The 19,662-nt window shown below is 40.9% G+C and overlaps 1 protein-coding gene across 10 annotated transcripts in view; it reads left to right on the top strand.

Moving 5' to 3' along the window:
• Window positions 1-19,662, top strand: part of DLC1 (DLC1 Rho GTPase activating protein) — a 407,206-nt gene that overhangs the window by 347,350 nt on the left and 40,194 nt on the right. Inside the window, exon 1 of one of the 10 annotated variants that reach the window (XM_082444589.1) lies at window positions 15,134-15,550. The exons of 7 other annotated variants lie outside the window; for them this stretch is intronic. In XM_082444589.1, coding sequence (XP_082300715.1) covers window positions 15,514-15,550 — 37 coding nt within the window. In that variant the 5' untranslated portion in view covers window positions 15,134-15,513. Of the gene's footprint in view, window positions 1-15,133; window positions 15,728-19,662 lie in introns of those variants that run through there. 2 more of the 10 variants (XM_082444586.1, XM_082444578.1) reach the window with 2 other exon arrangements.

The raw sequence follows: 19,662 nt of genomic DNA, 5'->3' as shown, positions 1-19,662 counted from the left end.
GGGCTATATTAGGACCAGATTAAGTCAAAACTAACCAGGAATGTCCTGTCACTTCCAGATTAAATTTCCTGGTTTGCTTTTCCCCTGGATCTCTGTGCTAAGGAATATTAGAAACCTTTCCATAACCCTATCTTTATCCTCCCAACTTTAAACATTCTAGTAGTATGAGCAATAGAAATATGACACAATTTTTTAAAAAAAACATAGAACTGAAATAAACATGCATGCAAGTCCCATGTCTGAGATGCTATGTAATAGGAATAAACGTTGGAAAGTAGATGTTCCATTACAGAGTCAAATTACTATTACTACTATTATCATTATCGTTATTATTAATATTATTTACCTTTTCATAATGCAAATGAAGGTAAAAGGAGGAAATAGGTGTAGGGGATTACTTTGAATGACATAAATTCAGATATTATAAAGTTAATGGTTTTTATTTTCAGTATCACTAATTCACTAGTTTTGGAACTTTTCAACAATAACACTACAACAGAGGAAAACTAGTGCAATAATATCATAGTAGGTTGAGAAGCCTAAACAGATAAAACACACGCACACAGATACCCCCAAAACAGATTTTGAGTTAAGGTTTCAGTTCCTATTTCTTAATAAGTTCATATATAAGTAAATATTGAGCCCTTCGTAAACATAATCTATTTCAATCCTCGCAACTACCCAAGGAGGTATTATTATTGCCATGTCATGGATAAGGAAAATAAGATTTGAAAATAAAGTAACTTTTCCAAGGTAAAGCAGCAAATAAATGGCAGTTTCGGGATTCAAATCTGGACCTTGACTCTAAAGTTGATTTTCTTATCATTATAATAAGCAAACTTTCTCCAGGATTATTTCACTTATAAAATGTTAGTTACATAATATTTAATACCAACAAGAAAATATATGTGAATATAAATTATAAAGTATAATAATATAGCAGCCACTAACCCAAAACCCAACTGAATAACTAGAATTACCTTTTCTGTTAAAGCTACCCATGCACTCTTCACTAGCTCATCTCCTTGCCTTACCCCAGACACTATCACAGTCCTGAATGTTGAATTTATTATTCCCTTCATATTTTATGAAATTTTTTTACCATGTAAGCACTTTATTTTTAATGTTGATATTTTACCCAACATTGTTTCAAAGATTTGTCCATGTTGTTGCATGTAGCTGTGGCTCACTTGTTTTCACTGCTGTGTAATATTCCACTGTATAAATATGCCATTTTAAAAGATCTATTCTCCAGTTGATGGACATTTAGGTTATTTCCAGTTTTTCCTAATACAATGTTACTGTAAGCATTCTTGAGTTTTCTGGATGCACAGATGCAAGAGTTTCTCTAGGGAACAAATCTCAGAGCAGAATTACTGGATCATAGCATAGTCAGTATTCAGCTTTAAAATGAATGTAAAATTGCTTTCCTAGGAGGTTGAACCAGCAATATATATGGGTTCTCATCTCTCCAACACTTGGCATTGCCAGACTTTTCCATTGTAAATCTAGTATATGTAAAGTGGTAGCTAATTATGGTCTTGACTTGCATTTTTTTATTGCTAACTACTTTAAGCATTTTGTCATGTGTTTACTCACTATCTGTTTTCTGTGCCTTTCATATCGTCTAATTTGATTAATTTGTGCTCTTTTCTTTATTAATTCCTTTGTTTTGCCTTCTTTGAGTTCATTCTTTTGTTCTTTTCATAAACTGGGTGCTTGGGACTTCCGTGGTGGTGCAGTGGTTAAGAATCTGCCTGCCAATGCAGGGGACACGGGTTCGAGCCCTGGTCCGGGAAGATCCCACATGCCACAGAGCAACTAAGCCCCGTGCGCCACAACTACTGAGCCTGCGCCCTAGAGCCCTCGCATGGCAACTACTGGGCCTGCAAGCCACAACTACTGAGCCTGCGTGCCGCAACTACTGAAGCCCGTGCACCTGGAGCCCATGCTCTGCAACAAGAGAAGCCACCGCAATGAGAAGCCCGTGCACCACAACGAAGAGTAGCCCCCCGCTCGCTGCAACTAGAGAAAGCCTGTGCGCAGCAACAAACACCCAGCACAGCCAAAAATAAAATAAAATAAATAAATTTATTAAATAAAAAAATAAACTGGGTGCTTAATTAATATTTAGCCTTTCTTCTTTGCTAATATAAATAATTTAGCTATATATTTCATCAAATACTGGTTTCCATTATATTTCACAATTTTAAATATGCATTACTTTCACTATCATTCAGTATTAAATTTTTTTCAGTATAACTTCTTCTTGAATCGTGAGCTATTTAGTAGTTTTTTAAATTATAAGTAAAAATATTTAAAATATACATTGACATTACTGATTTCTAACTTAATTGCATTTTGTCCAGAGAATGTGGCTGTTCTGGTTATCTATTTCTGTATAACAAACTACCCCAAGACAGGGGCATAGAATAAAGGCAGTCACTTATGCATGTTCCTCATGGATCTGGGAGCTGACTGGACTCAGCTAGGCATTCCTAGGCATTCCTCAGGGTCTGTCGGGCAGCTGCAGTCAGATGGTAGCTGGAATTAGGACCTCCATTCACATGACTGGTGCCTGGGCTGGGAAAACTCAAAACAGCTGTGGGCTGAAACAGCTGGATTTCCTCTGGCATCTCTCACTCTCTGGCCTTTCCATTTGGAGCCTCTAGGGACTCAGGGTAGCCAAACTTCTTACGTGGAAGACTCCAGAGGGAGCAACTGTCCAAGAAAAACTTGCTGAAGCTACATGACCTTCTCTAACCCACCTTGGAAGTAAAGCAGAAGCCCTTGTGCCACATTCTAGTCATGGAAGGTCACAAGGACTGCCTGGGTTCCAGGAGAGGAGACAATGATGCCATCATTTGATGAGAGGATTGCAGAAGGTTTTGTGGCATGTTTTAAAACCACCACAGGAGTTGATATGATACCACTTCTTTAAAATGTGTTGAGATTTGCATTATGGCTTAGTATTTATATGGTCAGTGGTTTTGTTTGTTTGGTCTTAATATTGCAGTGTTGAGAATGTATATGTTCTTATTGATGGGTACAGATATATCTATATGTGGTCATTAAAACTTTATTTTACTTTTTTTTTTTTTTTGTCTGCTCAACCTATCCAGAATAGGTTTCAAGTCTGTTGAAATCTCTCACCAATATCATATTTGTCAGTTTCTCCCTCTAATTCTACCAATATTTGCTTTGTAAATTTTGAGGTTATTTTATTAGAGGCACACAACTTCAGAACCACTTTATTTTCCTCATTAAATGTGCTTTTTAGTGCTGTGTAGTAACTCTTCACCATTTATAGTCCTTTTTGATTTAAAGCCTTTTATTTCTATTTATGTAGCTACCCTAATTTTTTTTTGCTTAGTATTTGGTTGGTATATTCTTTTCTATGCTTTTACTTTAAGTCTTTCCATGTCCCAATCTTTTTAATGTAACTCAAATAAACAATATATAGCTGGCTTTTTATCTTTAGGAGACCAGTGTAATCTATAAGTTTCAGCTTTTAAGTGGCAATTTGAGACCGTTTATATTTATTATTATTATTATTACTGATAAATACTGACATATTTGAACATATATGCCCCCTTATTTTGTGTTTTTCATTTGACCTGCTCTCTCCTATGTCTTTATGCTCTGCCTTTTTTGCCTCAAAACATTTAAAAATCTTTGTTTTCGTATTCCAGTTTTTCCCTGTACTAATTTAGAAGTAATGGACTATTTCTAATCTAGAGATTATTCTTGAAATTTTGCTATGCATACTCAGTAAATAAACACAAGGACCTTAGAACACTCTACTCCAGTTATTCCTTCCTGACTTATTGTTGTCTCTAGAATTGTCTTTTTTTAAGCTCCACAAATTAAACTTGTTATTATTATTAATAATAATATTTTTATTTTCCATAGAAGGGTTTTTTTCCCAATTTACCTGCATTTTACCAGTTTCTTTGCTCTCCATTCTTTCTTGAATCTCAGATTTTAAGGTCATTTTCCCTTTTCTTTAAGTATATCTTTCCAAATCTCCATTAGTAAAGTTGTATTGGTTGTTACCTCCCTCTATTTTTATTTATCTGAAAATGTTTTTCACCTTCATTCTTAAAAGATTGTTTTTCTGGGCACATACATCAAAGTTAACTTCTCTCTCTCTCTCTTTCTCGCTGTGTGTGTCCCAACTTGAACATATTCCAATGTTCTCTGACTTGCATTTTTGCTGTCGTGAAGTATGCCATCAACCTAATTGCCATTTTCTGTAGGTGACCTCTCTTTTCTCTCAAGTGCTTTTAAGCTTGCTTCTTTTTATAGTATTCTGTAGGTTCACTAAATGGTGTCTGGGTGTGGATTTCTTTCTATTTATTCTGCTTGGTATACTGTGTGCCTCCTGTGCTTATGAATTCATGTCTTTCATCAGTCCTGAAAAATCCTCAGTCACTATGAACTCACATTGCCTCTGTGCTCCATCCTCTATATTCACTTCTTCTGGGACACCAAAACACTTATGTTTGATCTTATCATTTGATAGTCCATGTTCACCTAAAGCCTATTTTATATTTTTTAATAGGCTTTGTATTTTCCAGCAGATGTAGGGTCACAATAAAATTGAGAGGAAGGGGAAGAGATCTCTCATATAACTCCAACCCCTCCCCACATGTATAGCCTCCCCCTTTATCCACATCCCTCACCGGAGTGGTACATTTATAACAACTGATGATCCTACATTGACACATCATTATCACCCAGTGTCCATAGTTAACACTGGGGTTCACTCTTGGTGTTGTACATACCATGGGTTTGGACAAATGTTTGATGATATGTATACACCATTATAGTATCATACAGAGTAGTTTTATTGCCCTAAAAGTCTTCTATACTTCACCTGTTCATTCCTCCCTCCCTTCTATCGCCTGGCAACTACTGATCTTTTTACTGTTTTCATAGTTTTGCCTTTTCCAGAATGTAAAATAGTTGGGCTATAAACGGGAAAGAACATGTTTGGGAGGTGGGAGAAGGAAGGTGAGAGGAGAAAAAGATAAGAAGAAAATACAACAAAATATCTTGCTCAGTTATTGAATGTTATGGGAAATGAAATTTATATTTAAGAGCACTATGCAAATAAAGAGTATTGTTACATACCAAACAGATTAGATAACGGCTCAGATGTCACAGGTCGTAGTGCATAAAAGCAAGACAGCCAGCACGCGCATTGCCATCTTTTTATTAGTTTGGTAGTTGTTTTAAAACTGTTTGTGTCATTGTGAGGAAAGGCATGGGTCCAAAATGTTCTATAAGTAATACTTTGGGATGGTGGTTTTGTATTCTTTTATAATAATCGCAATAGGTTTCTTGGAAGGGAGAATAAATTTAGAAGAGTGACTAAGTGTATGAAAAGTGGAAAATTACTCTTAGTGAAAAGTGTGAAAGAAATCACACAAATAGAAACATTCCATTTAAAAATCCAGGTGGGGGACTTCCCTGGTGGTCCAGTGGTAAAGAATCCGCCTTACAATGCAGGGGATGTGGGTTTGATCCCTGGTCAGGGAACTAAGATCCCACATGCCATGGGGCAATTAAGCCCACGCACCACAACTACTGATTTCACGTGCCTCAACTAGAGAGCCTGTGTGCCACAAACTACAGAGCCCACGCACCCTGAAGCCCGTGTGACGCAACATAAGATCCCACATACCTCAACGAAGATCCTGATTGCTGCAACTAAGACCCGATGCAGCCAAAAATAAAAATAAAGTAAAATAAATAAATAAATAAATAATAAATCTTAAAAAAAATAAAAATAAAAATCTGGATGGGAAGATTAAAATCAAAATATGATTGGCAAATTAGAGCAATGACATAGAAAAAAAGGAAAAGGAAGAGGTCGTTTTTAAGAAGGTCATTTGGGTGCAGCACCTTGAAATTCTACCAAACTAAACTGCATGGCCTGAATTTCATGAGCAAGTATAGGGACCACACCACATACCTCGTGAGGCCTCAGTGATAGTCAAGAGAGTTGTCCAGGAAGGAGAAAAGCTTTACTTATGGATTTCCGAGAACAGGCAGGCGGATTCTTAACCACTGCGCCACCGGGGAAGTTCCGGAAATTATCTTTCTAATTTTTTTTAATTAGAGAAACTAGCTCTCATGGGAAAAGAGTTCTAACACAGCAGATGCAGTCCTGGAATTTGCAGCAGCATGCTCAGTGGGGCATGTTCTGTTTTGAATTGGTATGAGGCATGGTGGCCGACAGAGTGGATGCTTCTTCCTTTCCACTATTTTTGTTAATTAGTAGAGTTTTTGAAGGTTGGATATGTTAGAGCCCTATACAAGGAAGTGAATGTGAATATAAGTTCAGGTTTACACTGTAAACCAGGACAAACTAGAACCTATAGATGGCTGAGGAGACCGGAGAGAACATCTGGTCCAATCCCCTCATTTTACATTCTAGGAAAGGTGAGACCTGAAATCCTGCTCCAAGCTCACATAGTTTGACTTTAAAGCCCTGGTCATGATTATCATTGCAGAGAGACCCAGATTCAAGTCCTTGCTTCCTCAGTTATTAGCAGTGTGAAATCAAGCAAGCTACTAAGTAACCTCTCTGAGTTAAATACCTTATCTGTGATAATGTTTACCTCCAAATTATATTATGTCTTCAACCTAAAATCCTTAGCTAAATGATCCAGTATCCTTGTTTTGTCATATAAATTATATCTATTTTTATTTATATGTAATAAAGTATAATACTGATATATCATATATATCTAATATATATAATTTTTAAAATAAACCAAGGAAAAAGCAATATTATTATGTGAGCAACTCAAGGTCACTGATAGTATCTGTGACCAGGTCAGGAACATGATTTATATCAGCATTCTTTCTTCTACACATGCATGGACTTAAGGACCCTCACAGATTCATTTTTCTAACTCAGACCCGGAAAACTCAGTTTTGAAATTTACCTTTATTATATGTTTGTTTTGTCAACCCATCAAAAAGATAACAATAATCAGCACAGGAATATCTGTGAGTCCAACAGTAGAATATTTGTATAGGAGAGAGCCAATCTACTCTGTCTTCTGATAAATCTTCAATCGCCAGTCTTTCACAATTCATGATTCTTATTGCCAGGGCTATTTTTAAAATGTCTAATTTGGTGCCTTGCAGTTCCCCCCAGTACAGCTTAATTCAGCTGAATCCATGAGAGATAATTGACTGAGTTAGTTATTCATGAAAAGCCAAGCTTGACAACTTACTGCAGCTTCATTCTCCTGTTGGCCATTAAAGTAAGTTGATGATCTGGAGCTGTGTAGGGGTTTCCAGAAATAACACTATAATGGCCAACATGCTGTATTAGCAGCTGAGAAAAAGAATTGTTTATTATTTTTCAGGCAGTTGCCCAAACCCATGCCATAGTATTTTTATTTTAGGACCCAATCTGATATGAAGAAAAGCAACACATTACAACTCAAGTGAACACAAAACATCTCCTTAGTAAAAACAAACTCATGAGTGATTTCACACAGATTTTCAAAACTATGGAAACTCAATGCCCCTAGGTCTCCAACTTTTACACTGACCCTGCCAGCCTTTTGCAATCTTTATGGAGGCCTTACTCTATATATGGCACCTGTATGTGATGCTAGAGTAGATAGAAAAATCAAATAAGACACCTAGAATGTTTCCTTGAGTAAATAATGAAACCTATAACTAAAGCAGGAAATCCTACCTGTTAAGTGACCTTGTTTTGCAAATTGATTTTGTGTCTTAGCATTTTTGGCTTCAAACCACATAGAGAAAACTACCTAGTTAATCATTAAAAAAAACAAATAAGATCTTTGAATTTTGTTTGAATCTTGTTAATTTTTTAGTATCATAAATAAACAAGCTTAAAAGGCAGATAACAAACTAGTAAAAATATTTTTATAATAAATGACAAATGGTTAATATTGCTAAGAAAAGACAAAATGCTTCATCAAGAAAAAGCTATGAGATTAAATAGGCAAATCCTAAAATTACCACTGGTTAATAAATATGAAAATACTCAACCAGTATAACAAAAGGAATGGACACAAAAGGACAAATACTGTATGATTCCAGTTATGTGAGGTACATAGAATAGTTAAATTCCTAGAGACAGCAAGTAGAACAGTGGTTACCAGGGACTGGGGAGGAGAAGAATGGGGAATTATTATTAAATAGAAACAGAACTTCAGCTGGGGAAGATGAAAAAGTTTTGGAGATGGTTAGTGGTGATAGCTACACAACGATATGAATGTACTTAATGCCATTGAAATGTACACATAAAAATGGTTAAAATAAATTTTGTTATATATGTTTTACTACAATAAAAAATTTATCCCATTTAGTATTCAAACAAATATAGACTTAAACAATAATGAGATAATATATTTTTGCTTATTAAATTAGCAATAGAAATGGAAATTATAATGCTGGCAATACTTAACATGAAGAGAAATAGGTACATTCAAACACTGGTAAAAATGTAAAATAGGTACATACTTTCTAGTTCAGAGATATATATCAAATGTCCTAATACCCTTTGACCTCTTAATTCAAAGTAAGTGAATTTGCCTAAGGAAATTTTCATTCTGTCTTTTTAATTTCTTTTAAAAATTTATTTATTTTTGGCTGTGTTGGGTCTTCATTGTTGCACGCAGGCTTTCTCTAGTTGCAGTGAGCGGGCGCTACTCTTTGTTGCGTTGCACAGGCTTCTCATTGTGGTGGCTTCTCTTGCTGCAGAGCACGGGCTCTAGGCACGTGGGCTTCAGTAGTTGTGGCGCACGGGCTTCAGTAGTTGTGGCACGCGGGCTCAGTAGTTGTGGCGCACAGGCTTAGTTGCTCCGCGGCATGTGGGATCTTCCTGGAACAGGGCTTGAACCCGTGTCCCCTGCATTGGCAGGTGGATTCTTAACCACTGCGCCACCAGGGAAGTCCCGGAAATTACCATTCTTGCTCTTTAAAATTTATTATACAAGGATGTTCACTAAAGGAAAAATGGTGAAAAATTTAAAGTTCAACATTTAACTTATTTGTTGCATATCCATAAGAAGGAACATGAAGCAACTATAAAAAGCTCTATTCTTCAATACAGCAATATTTTAAGTGCAATAAAATATTACAAACAATATATTCTATGATCCCAATGCTGTACAATAAAGTATCTGTCCTAAAAAACGGACTGAGGGCTTCCCTGGTGGCACAGTGGTTAAGAATCCTCCTACCAATGCAGGGGACACGGGTTCGAGCCCTGGTCCGGGAAGATCCCACATGCCACTGGAGCAACTAAGCCCATGCGCCACAGCTACTGAGCCTGCACTCTAGAGCCCATGAGCCACAACTACTGAGCCTGCATGCCACAACTACTGAAGCCCACGTGCCTAGAGCCCGTGCTCCACAACGAGAAAAAAGCCACTGCAATGAGAAGCCCGCGCACCGCAACAAAGAGCAGCCCCCGCTCGCCACAACTAGAGAAAGCCCGTGCACAGCAACGAAGACCCAACGCAGCCAAAAATAAATAAATAAATAAATAAATAAATGTATTTATTTATTTATTTTTAAAAAAACAGACTGAGAAGAGAGACATAAAAATGTAAATCATCTGCAGTTGTCTCTGGTAGTGTGATTATGAGTTTTGTTTTTTTCTTTATACTTTCCCTATTTCCTAAACTTTTTAACAATAAATATTTTATAATCATAAAAGTTATATAATAAGAAAGCAAAATATTAAATATTATTAGTTCTTATAAAATAATGTTGTCCATCCTCAGCTTTCAATAAATTATTTGCTACAGACTCAAAAAAAGAAAACTGTACAATTGAGGTTAATGTCAGAATAAACAAAGAATCAAAAGCATGCCATTAAAATTGGCTAATTCAGTGGGAAAGTAGCCCAGTTTCTTTTGTGGATTCAAAAAGGATCGCGATTTTTAGTTTTCTCTGGCCTGATATTTGTGTTGTCAGAGGCCACTTGAAAGAATCAGAGCAGTTCTCGGTGAAGCTCAGATGGCAGTTGGGGGTGGCAGAGGCTCTGACTAGGTGTCCCAGGGTCCCTTCTCTGCCATTTTGAGCTGTGGGGCCTTGGGCTGATCAGCTATCTAAGCTATTAAATGAAATAGCCTTTCAAAGGAGATTCTACTGTAAATATTGTAATTATCTCAGGAAAGCATGCCCACTGATTTACCAAATCAGGATTATGTCCAATCCACCAGTGAACTATGACAGAACTGTATCTATTTCTACTTTCTACCTAAGAGCTTTCTTCTCCAAGCCCTCTTTTTATATTCTTTTTTTTTGTCATTTGCTGAAGTTTTTTTTTAATTGAGATATAATTGACATATAACATTATATTAGTTTCAGGTATAAAACGTAATGATTCAATATATGTATATATTGCAAAATGATCACCACAGTAAGTCTAGAATAAGTCTAATTAACATCCATCACCACACATCATTGCAAAAATTTTTTTTCTTATGGTTAGAGCTTTTAAGATCTACCCTCTTAGCAACTTTCAAATATGCAATACGGTGTTATTAACTACAGTTACTATGCTCTACATGACATCCCAGGACTTATTTATTCCTGTTCAATTTTGTTTCATCAGCACACTGCCTTTCTAAGGTTTAATAAATTGTTGTTGAATGATAAAAGTTCTGTGCCAGGCTAGATCATATTTGGGGCTTAAGTGATTATTCAGAAAGTAGATTTATATCACATTTATGCAGGAACAAGGGACTCCCCGCTCTGAACTAAAACTATCACTGACAGATTAAGTTAACCTTCCCCATATTTTAAACTTCACTTGTTCAAAAGATGTAGTCAAAAAAAGGTCTGACTGAATAAGAGAGCTATTCTAGGTAAAATTAAAAGAAGGCTAATTTATCTCACCTCCTAAACCCTTGCTTTTTCTCCTCTTTCACCATCCTACACCCCTGGCATCTGGGTTTCAAATATTTTTGAAAAGACTAAATAAATACCAGGGTAGACGGTGAGGAAAGAACCCAGACTTGGTTCATGGAAGCTTAACCATAAATGAATGTTTTAAGGGCAACCATTAAATTTCAAATTTAATTATTTCTCTGAATTGGATACTGTTTACAAATTATTTTAACAACTTTCTACTATTTGTCATATTTCCTTTGACTATTACAAATAAAAAACTATTTTCCGCACTCATTTCACAATGCTCCATTGAACACAAATTATATTACAACATTTTCCAAGCATCAGAGTCTTTTAGTTCCTGTGGGAGAGAAATAAATTTCCAAAGAGATTGCTTGGCTCCTATCACTTAGAGCAGAGTTTAAACTAGTTGCCTCAGGGCTAAATGAAGCCCAAAGTTCAAATTACTTGGCACGTGTTTCAATTTTTTTTTAATTAGTGCCAGCATCTAAAAACTGGGATGTGTGGTATAAAAATTTAGAAATCTATGGGCTCTTGAAAAACAATCTCTAAACCCAGAACAATGGGTTGCTGTGTTAACACAGCCAAGAACCAAGTGAGCCTGAGTGGCACTGCTTCTTGGAGGGGTTCTGGGTTCCTCACTTTTCACCATCCCACTGTGACTTGCTTCCCTCACCAGCATTACCTGCCTGAGTGCCTGTAGACACCTAAGTTTTATTCCTTTTTTTTTTTAATGGAAAATATGTGGGAAAAAATGCAAGAGGACAAATGCCCTTGGACAATATCAATGATATCTAATAGTAATCATTAAAATAGAGTAGGAACCAGAGAGTAGCCCACTTAGCCACTCAGCCTTCTGTCATGCAGCTTAGGAGTTCGCTCTGTGATTTTTGTGGCCTTGGTAATACAACACTTGAATGTGGAAACATCCGTGTAGATGACAGGGCACAGCTATCCTTGTGAATAGCTTTCTGAAACTGATGCTTCAACTGAGAAGAGCATGGCAGGAAGTGAACAGCAGCAGCGCAGGTCCTCACGTCAAATCTTTTTCTGTTGTTTTTTTTAACCTCCGTTGAGAGCAAATACTTCACAGCAGCAACAACAGTAGCAACAAAACTTGGTGTAATTTGTGACGGCTTTTTATTCTCATGTATTGAAGGGGTATCAGAAGACCATATATACTGCGGGCTGGGAAATGTGCTACATTAATCTCTGCCTCTTACAGTCCAGTGTTTCAATACCCAAATCTCATGTCATGCATCAGCTAACAAACCCAGTCTAATGGCATCTTCCAATGACAGACAAATGAAACCATGGGTGATGAGTTGAAGGTTAAATGGAGAGGAAGGACTCTGCGCTGTCCTGGGGACCCTCTTTCATCTGGAAGGGACCACTGTTTGTTTAACTGTTAATGACTTTTCACTTCTTCCTTCCCCCAGTTTGTAAAGGCTCCTCAGGTTCACAAAGGTTGAAGTCAAGGTCTTGTTTTGTTTTCATCTTCTCCTGGATGATAGTTAAATACTAATTGCATGGCTTAGTTTGATGTGCACATTTAGTAATATATAATAATAATGTCTAGCCTTGTCGAGTGCTTATTATGTGCTAAGCACTAATGTGCATGAGCTTTTTCAATCCTCATTAAAAACCTCATGAGATACGCACTGTTTAAACCTCTTTTTTCAAAGATGAAGAAACCGAAGTTTGGGAGGCTAAATAATATGTTCATCACACAGCTGGTAAGTGGCCTGTTCCAAAAGGCCTGCTTTCAACCATATTCTACAAGTGTAGCAGTTTTCAAAATGTAGCATGTCCATTTCTAACAGGAGTAAGAATTTAAAAAATAAAATTTGGGAGTTGGCCCAGGTCACAGGCTGTGTCAATAAACCAAAGAATGGAAGAAAATGATGAGATTCAGGGGAGGTCAAATGCAGACCAATGCATCACCAAGGAAAATGTGCCGGGAATTATTATTACTAGGTGATGAGCAATCCATATCACACAAACCTCCAGAGAGAGGGAATGAAATGAGAGAAGATCCAGAGGAGACAACGTCAGTGATCAAGGAAAAGGGAATGAGGCTTGAACAAGAAGAGACAAAAACATGAGCAGGTTTTATTCTGGAAAGATGAATACTTAGTGGCAGGTGGTACATCAAGATTGCACAGACTCCTAGAAACCCAATTCACTTAAAACACAACTTCACCCAGCTAATAATAAATATTAAGAATTTATTCTGAGAATTGATATGCTTTGGAGGAGATGCTTAGAATATCTATAACTTTGAGGTTTGGATTGTTAATAAATAAGGGAAGTTAGTGTATAAGAGAAGTTTAGGTGGTATACTCCTATTTCCTAAATTCGAAGTACGCACTGCAGCCTGAATGAAGATTTCAAAATGCAAATCTGATCCTGGGATGCCTTCTTCCTTTACAGTGGCTTCTCACTGTTTATTGCTGTTAAGGATTTTTAAAACTCCTCAACACAGTCATGCAGGGAATTGAAAGTTCTTGCCTTTACTTTTCCAGTATCCCCTGAATTACATTCCCCCTTGCTGGCAACTGTGGGTGTTTTGACAGTTCCTCCAGCTCCCAAATTTCAGAGGGAAGCTCCCTCTTCTTGTCTTCCTGGGCCAGGTCAGGTCCCCACTTCCTGGGGCCCTCACAGCACCTCTTTTTCATAAGCCCCTGTTGCTTCCTCAGCAAATTAAACTCTGAGCAGGCAGAGGTGGGCCTGCCCTTGCTTATTTTGGTGTCCCCAGCAGTTCTAAGTAGGTAAAAGCCCTGGAAATACCTGTTAAGTAAAGGAGCCCCTCGCCCTCCAGAGATGCCACTCTTCAGAGCCCAATTCTGGTTTGCGTAAATTAGGAAGTCAGTGGTGAAATGAGTGTTTTTATTTTGTTTTTGAAAAAATGGGGTGAAAAAGAGTCTTGTGTATGTCAACTAAGACACAGCTATGAAATCAATACATTTTAAACTATAATCAAGAGACTAAATTCTCCCATTTGTATTTAACCCCACTTAAAAACAGACTCTGCTCCAAGCTTCCATATCCCCTCCCCTTTATATATCTCCATCTAAGACACTATATATATTTCACTTATTTATTTTGTTTATTGTGCATCTTCCCCACTAGGAAGTAAACTCCAGAAGGGAAGGGATGTTTATATTTTTTGCTCCCTGCTATATCTCCGGAGCCTAGAACAGTGTTTGGCACATGGTAAATAAATGCTCTAGATATATTTGTTGAATGAGTGAGTTTAGGTTAGTAGTTTTCTTTGCGCAGCGGTAATAGGCAGAAAGCATCAATTAGCCCCAAAGGAAATTTTCATGCAGTCCTGGTCTGAGTTTTTAAAAATCTTACAAAGATTATAGTCAGCTGTGATCTTTCCAAATGAGGCTTCCTTTTATATCAGGGGTCCTCAAATTACAGTGCACCAGAATCACCTGAGCGCTTGTAAAAAATGCAGATTCTCAACATCAGAGATTCTAATTCTGCAGTCTAGGGTCCACTCTACCAGTTCCAGGAGCTGCACTGGGTTGTGGCCCAAGGGCCTTGGTTTGGCAGACACTGGTTCTGACTGCACACTGCAGAGTCAGCACGTGCTGAGTATAAATTGTCCCTCTCTACCACAGTGTCAGTTATTTACATTTGCTCTGTACCCCTGTGCACCTTAGCAATGAATGATGAATGTCGCAGGGACAGGTACTCTTCTCCCCATTTTACACATGACGAAACACTGATTCACCCCTACCTCCCCACTTCGCCTCCGTTCCCAGGAATTTATGCGGTTCCCATCAGGATGAAAGGCAGAATAACAGAGGTTAAAAAAAAAAAAAAAAAAAAAGTGTGCAAAGCTACCAAGAAAAAGATGAGGGGGAAAGTGCGCGGTGTCCCAGCGTGGAGCCCAGACCTCCCCAGCAAGTAAACGCCTCCTGGGTCCAGCCTCTGTCTTTGGCCCCAAGGCCAATAGTTGGAGAATTTTAGGGGCTTCCCCCTGCAGACTTGCAGGCCGGAGGAAAGCATTCCAGCCCCTGGCGGAGGAGGAGCGGGGCCGGCGGAGCTAGGAGGGGCGGGGCCAGGGGACTGCCTGGGGCGGCGGCGGGCAAGCCGGGCCGCGGGGAGGAGGGGAGGGGAGGTGTCTGAGCTCGAGGTGGGGCGGGGACGGGAGAGCGGGGTGGGGCCTGAAGCCTGCGAGAGGCTGCTGCTGGCTACCCTGGTAGCGGGGAGGAGGCGAGGCGCAGGGCCTGGTCCCTCCACTCAGGGGTGGGCGCTGCGGGAGGGCGCGGCCGGCTGGCTACGCGGGAGGCAGAGCTCTCCAGCGGCTCATGCGAGGGCGCTTCGCTCTGGTCCTGGCCATGGCCGAACTCCCGGGAAGCCAGCGCTCCCGGGCTTCTCGCCTAGCTCCCTGAGCGCTCTCCCTTTTCGATATCGGGCAGACACCAAGTTCTTTCCGGAGTGGCGAGTAAGGATGCGCTGAGGACCGCTGGGTCGCGCGTCTCGGGTGCCGCCGTGGGTCCGGGCGCCGGAGCCGAGCTGCGTGGGGCTGCCTCGATTTCCCCACTGCGCGCCCGCCGTCCCCCGCCGCACTTGATGTGCAGAGAGAAGCCGGACACCATGATCCTAACACGTAAGCTAGACTTGTGCCTTGCCGTCAGGCCGGCCGCAAGAGCCAGCTGCGGAGGGGACCCGCCGCGGAGGAAATGTCACCCTGCCTTGTCAAGTCGGTGCCTGACGTTCTGTGCTTTTGCAGCGCTTTCCGAGGAGTCTCGGAACCGAGTCGCTCGAGTTTCTTGGAGTGGAGGAGGTGGAGTGTGGGGAAAACAAGGGTCGTAGTTCGGAGAGGGAGGTCTTAATCTCGGGTAATGACCCCTGGGGGCCGCGGGCCGGCGCGCCCGGTGGGCTCCGGGAAGGGCTGCGGGCTGGAAGGCGACCGTGACTGATGAAGTGAAACCCACAATAACTTCCCGCCCGGGCTTGGGGAGCAGGCCGGGCTGGGGGCGAAGGGCCGGTCCGGGGTCGCAGGACCCGTTGGCTTTCTGCCCAGCCGCGCTGGCGGCCCTTCTATTCTTATTCTAAATCGCAGGCGGCGGCCTCTGGCTCTGAGGGTCGCGGCGCGACCTTGTTTCTACTCTCCTCCCTTCGAGGACCATTCCGGGCTCGGTACTTGCTGTCCTTCACCATACAAGTCCAAAATCAGCGTTGACTCCCTTGAGAATCTTATTTAGGGATATTTAGACCGTAGTGACCCTTGGAAAGTTTTTTTTTTAAACTACTTTAAAGTAAATTTACCAAAAAATTGTTTTAATTTCCAGCCGTCTTTGTTCAAGTATTTTAGACGCTGGAAAATAACTCAGGCTTAGCCAGGAAAGTCTCGCTTTGGTGGCTGCCGGCCCCTGGAGAGTGTTGGAGGTGTTTAGCCAGTCCAACATGTGGGGCGCCTGCTGGAAGGCTATGCCTTCACGTGCTGGGGCGTCGGATTGGGTTTCCTAAAATGCCCCATGGAGACGCCCACGCCCTTGGCTCGGGAGGAGGCGCCCGCGCGCCGAGAGTCCCGGGGCCGGCGAAAGGAAGGAAGCGCACCGCTCGATCCGGCTTTTTCCGTAGCGAGGCGACGGCCTTTTGGACCCCTGCCCCCCTCTGTGTCCCTGTCCCCACCTCCAACGTCGCGGGCCGAGCCTTTGATCCTTCGGGAGGAGTTACACCTCTGGCCACGGCAAACCGACGCCGCCACGTGTAACTTACTGTCTCCGCGCTACTTCCCAGCGCACAGCCCCTGTCTCTAGGGGAGTCAGAGCGAGCCCGGAGTGAGGCCGGCGGGGTGGGAATCCTGGGTCTGCAGCCTGCTTGCTGGGCGAATCTGGGAATTGACAGGACCTCTCTGTACCTCCTTCATCTGCAACATGGGGGTAATAACTGTGTTTACTGTGTGGGGAGGTGCTGAGGATCAAACGAGCTAATACAAGGGCTTAGCCCAGTGTCTGGGACTGATGTTCAGTACCCAATTTATGCTAATTAGTGTAGAAGTAAACCCCTGCATATAGTCATTAGTCTGTACTGTGGAGAAGAAAACCTTTCTTCATGCTTACGTTGACTGAGTCATTTTACACTCAACCTGGTTAGCAAATGGGTACATTCTTAGGATTCAGAAGCTGCCTCAGTGATTGCCGGTGAGATGGAGGAATGCAGTCCAGGCAGAGCCATCCGTTATGCAAAGATGCGTGAGGGCGGAATATATGACGCACTTGGATGGAAAAAAATCACAGCTATGGAGAAGGCAGAATACTGAGTCTCAAATTACATTTTTTTTTTTTGCAAAACTCTGTTTGCTGAAGGGATGAGGGAAAATAATAGCCCAGCAGAACTCTGGATGTAAATCTATCAGCAGCTCCAAGAGGTTGACTAATTCAGCATCCATCTGGACTGCAGGCTGGTCCTCCGCAGAGATAATTTGCCGAGCGTAAGTGTGGAATTAATGGAGGCACCCAGTGCCATCTTGGCTTGCAGACTGCAGCAGATGGTCCGAGGGGTGCCCCATAAGTCAACAGCCCCCCTAATAGAACTAAAGTCCTGGGAAATGAGTGTCAAATAGTTAGCAGATGTGCGTTCAGACGTTATTTGGAGACGTTTTCTGAGAAGATGTTGGCGATTGCGTGTATTAATTTTTATTGTGGCCTGCCAGATTTACAGCGTGGTCCAATCCTAGGTGCATATTTTTTTCATTAGCACTACTGTTCAGAGTTTAAAATGAAGCACAGCAGACTTTCTCTCCCAGCTGTTTCTAAAAGTTTGCTTTTGACAAAACCAGATTTTATTTTATTTCAAGCCACCTTGCACCAGGAGGCCGCAACCCTGGGCCCGCGGACCCATACCGGTCCGTGGCCTGTTAGGAACCTGGCCGCACAGCAGGAGGTGAGTGGCTGGGGAGTGAGCGAAGCTTCATCTGCTGCCGCCCGTCGCTCCGCATCACTCGCATTACTGCCGGAACCATCCCCCCACCCCGGTCTGTGGAAAAATTGCCTTCCACGAAACCGGTCCCTGGTGCCAAAAAGGTTGGGGACCGCTGCCTTACACCAAACTTACTGGAAGCTCAAGAAAGGGGGCTGACTTGGTTTCCCTACTCCGCAGATTGAGATTAAGTAGCTTCCAACTTGATCTTTCCCTAGAGTGGATGAGAAACGTCATTTCAGTGACTTACTTATGTCTTAACTTCCTAATTGTGGATCTTATGAGAAACACCATTTACCTCCTTAAAGAATGAAAATGTTAAACTGTTAAGCAATTAACTATGGCTAAGTGAAGGCGGTGTTCCAAGTTTTAATACACTGGACTAATCAAAGGATTTTCCTATAGTTCTGGAGCAAAGGTTCTGAGAGACCAGATGCCCCTTTAAAACTAAAGCCTTTTTTTCTTTATTTTGTTATTGTTCTATATTGTAGTTCAAAAACCAAAGACCAAGCAAAGTTTAAGGGCGTTTTTACATTAAAGGGGGATGTTTGGTTGCTTCTGGAAAATATACCAGATTAATAGAAAAGCATGTTATGATTAAACAATTTATCACTGTGAAGTGGGTGAAAAATGTAGATGGTACTTAAACTCTTCCTTGTAAAACTAGTGTGGGGCTTTAAAGAAGGTATGGGAGGCCCCAGTGAGATGCCTTGCAATCAGAAGCTTGGTGGGATTCCAAGAGGTGGTTTTAAATACAAAAATAAGTACTTGGGTTTCCCTTGGTGTCCCCATGGAGATTTTAAGCCATGATGCAACGTTCAAATGAGAGTGGTATTTTTATGACTTAGGTGGGTAAATATGCAATTTGAAAATATTCAGGGGAGGGTGATTTGGTTCAGAAGAGTGGGGGCATCCGAAGTACAGTGGGTGAAGTGAATCGTACTTTTCTGAAGAGAGCCTTGTGCTAGACAGGATGGTCCAGTATTGTAAACACGCGTTTCTCATGCTTAGCTCTCCTTCCTAGCAACAGGAAGACGGAAATGAGGCCATGCAAAAAAAAAAAAAAAAAAAAAAAAGACCCTGAAGGTTCCAGACAATACTTGACCCACCCTAGCATTCACCCTGTACAACCAGAGGACTTGCAAAAGTAAAAATAACTTCAGATGTTTCCCCTTCCTCCCTGGACATTGCCAAATCGCTAAAGACCGAATTCTCGGTGCTTTAGAACATTATAGCACAAGCTGGCCCATGGTGCAACTGGCAGGGAGGCTCACGTCATGCCAAGCCTGTTGAAATTATAAAGCAGACCTGGGGAGAAGGGTGATTTTCATTTTTAAAGTTGGCTTAGTCTAATGCTTAGAATTATATGAGTTGGAATCCAGTGGAGGAGAGAGAATTTAATTTCTAAATTTAGTCATTTCTCTGAGTTTCTCTGAGTGCTCATTTTAGCTGGGTTTACCTCTAAGATACTTACTTTGGCATTGTGGGGCTACAACACAAAGGAGTAATCTATACAGCATTCAAGACATCAAAAATTGTCCTCGTTGCTGGTGGTCAGGGGGAACTTATACTCAACCATAAAGTGTAAATATCCAACGCTGTGTCCTAAAAAGCACAGTCCCAAGTGCCTCTTTTCCATGGCTGTGAAATTAGGAGGAAAATGCTTTTCTGCAGTGGATTTTCACAACTGTCTGTGTATCTGATCGTGTGGCCATTGTGTAGGGAGGAGTTCCGGGACTTGAGGGTAATTCTTAGTCTTTTAAGAAGGACAGTGCTGTAGGGTTAAAATATGTT

Source organism: Balaenoptera physalus, assembly GCF_965194825.1.
Source record: "Balaenoptera physalus genome assembly, chromosome: 21".
NCBI classification, from domain to species: Eukaryota; Metazoa; Chordata; class Mammalia; order Artiodactyla; family Balaenopteridae; genus Balaenoptera; species Balaenoptera physalus.
The sequence above is the reverse complement of the archived record's forward strand: the minus strand, read 5'-3'. Positions and strand labels throughout refer to the sequence as shown.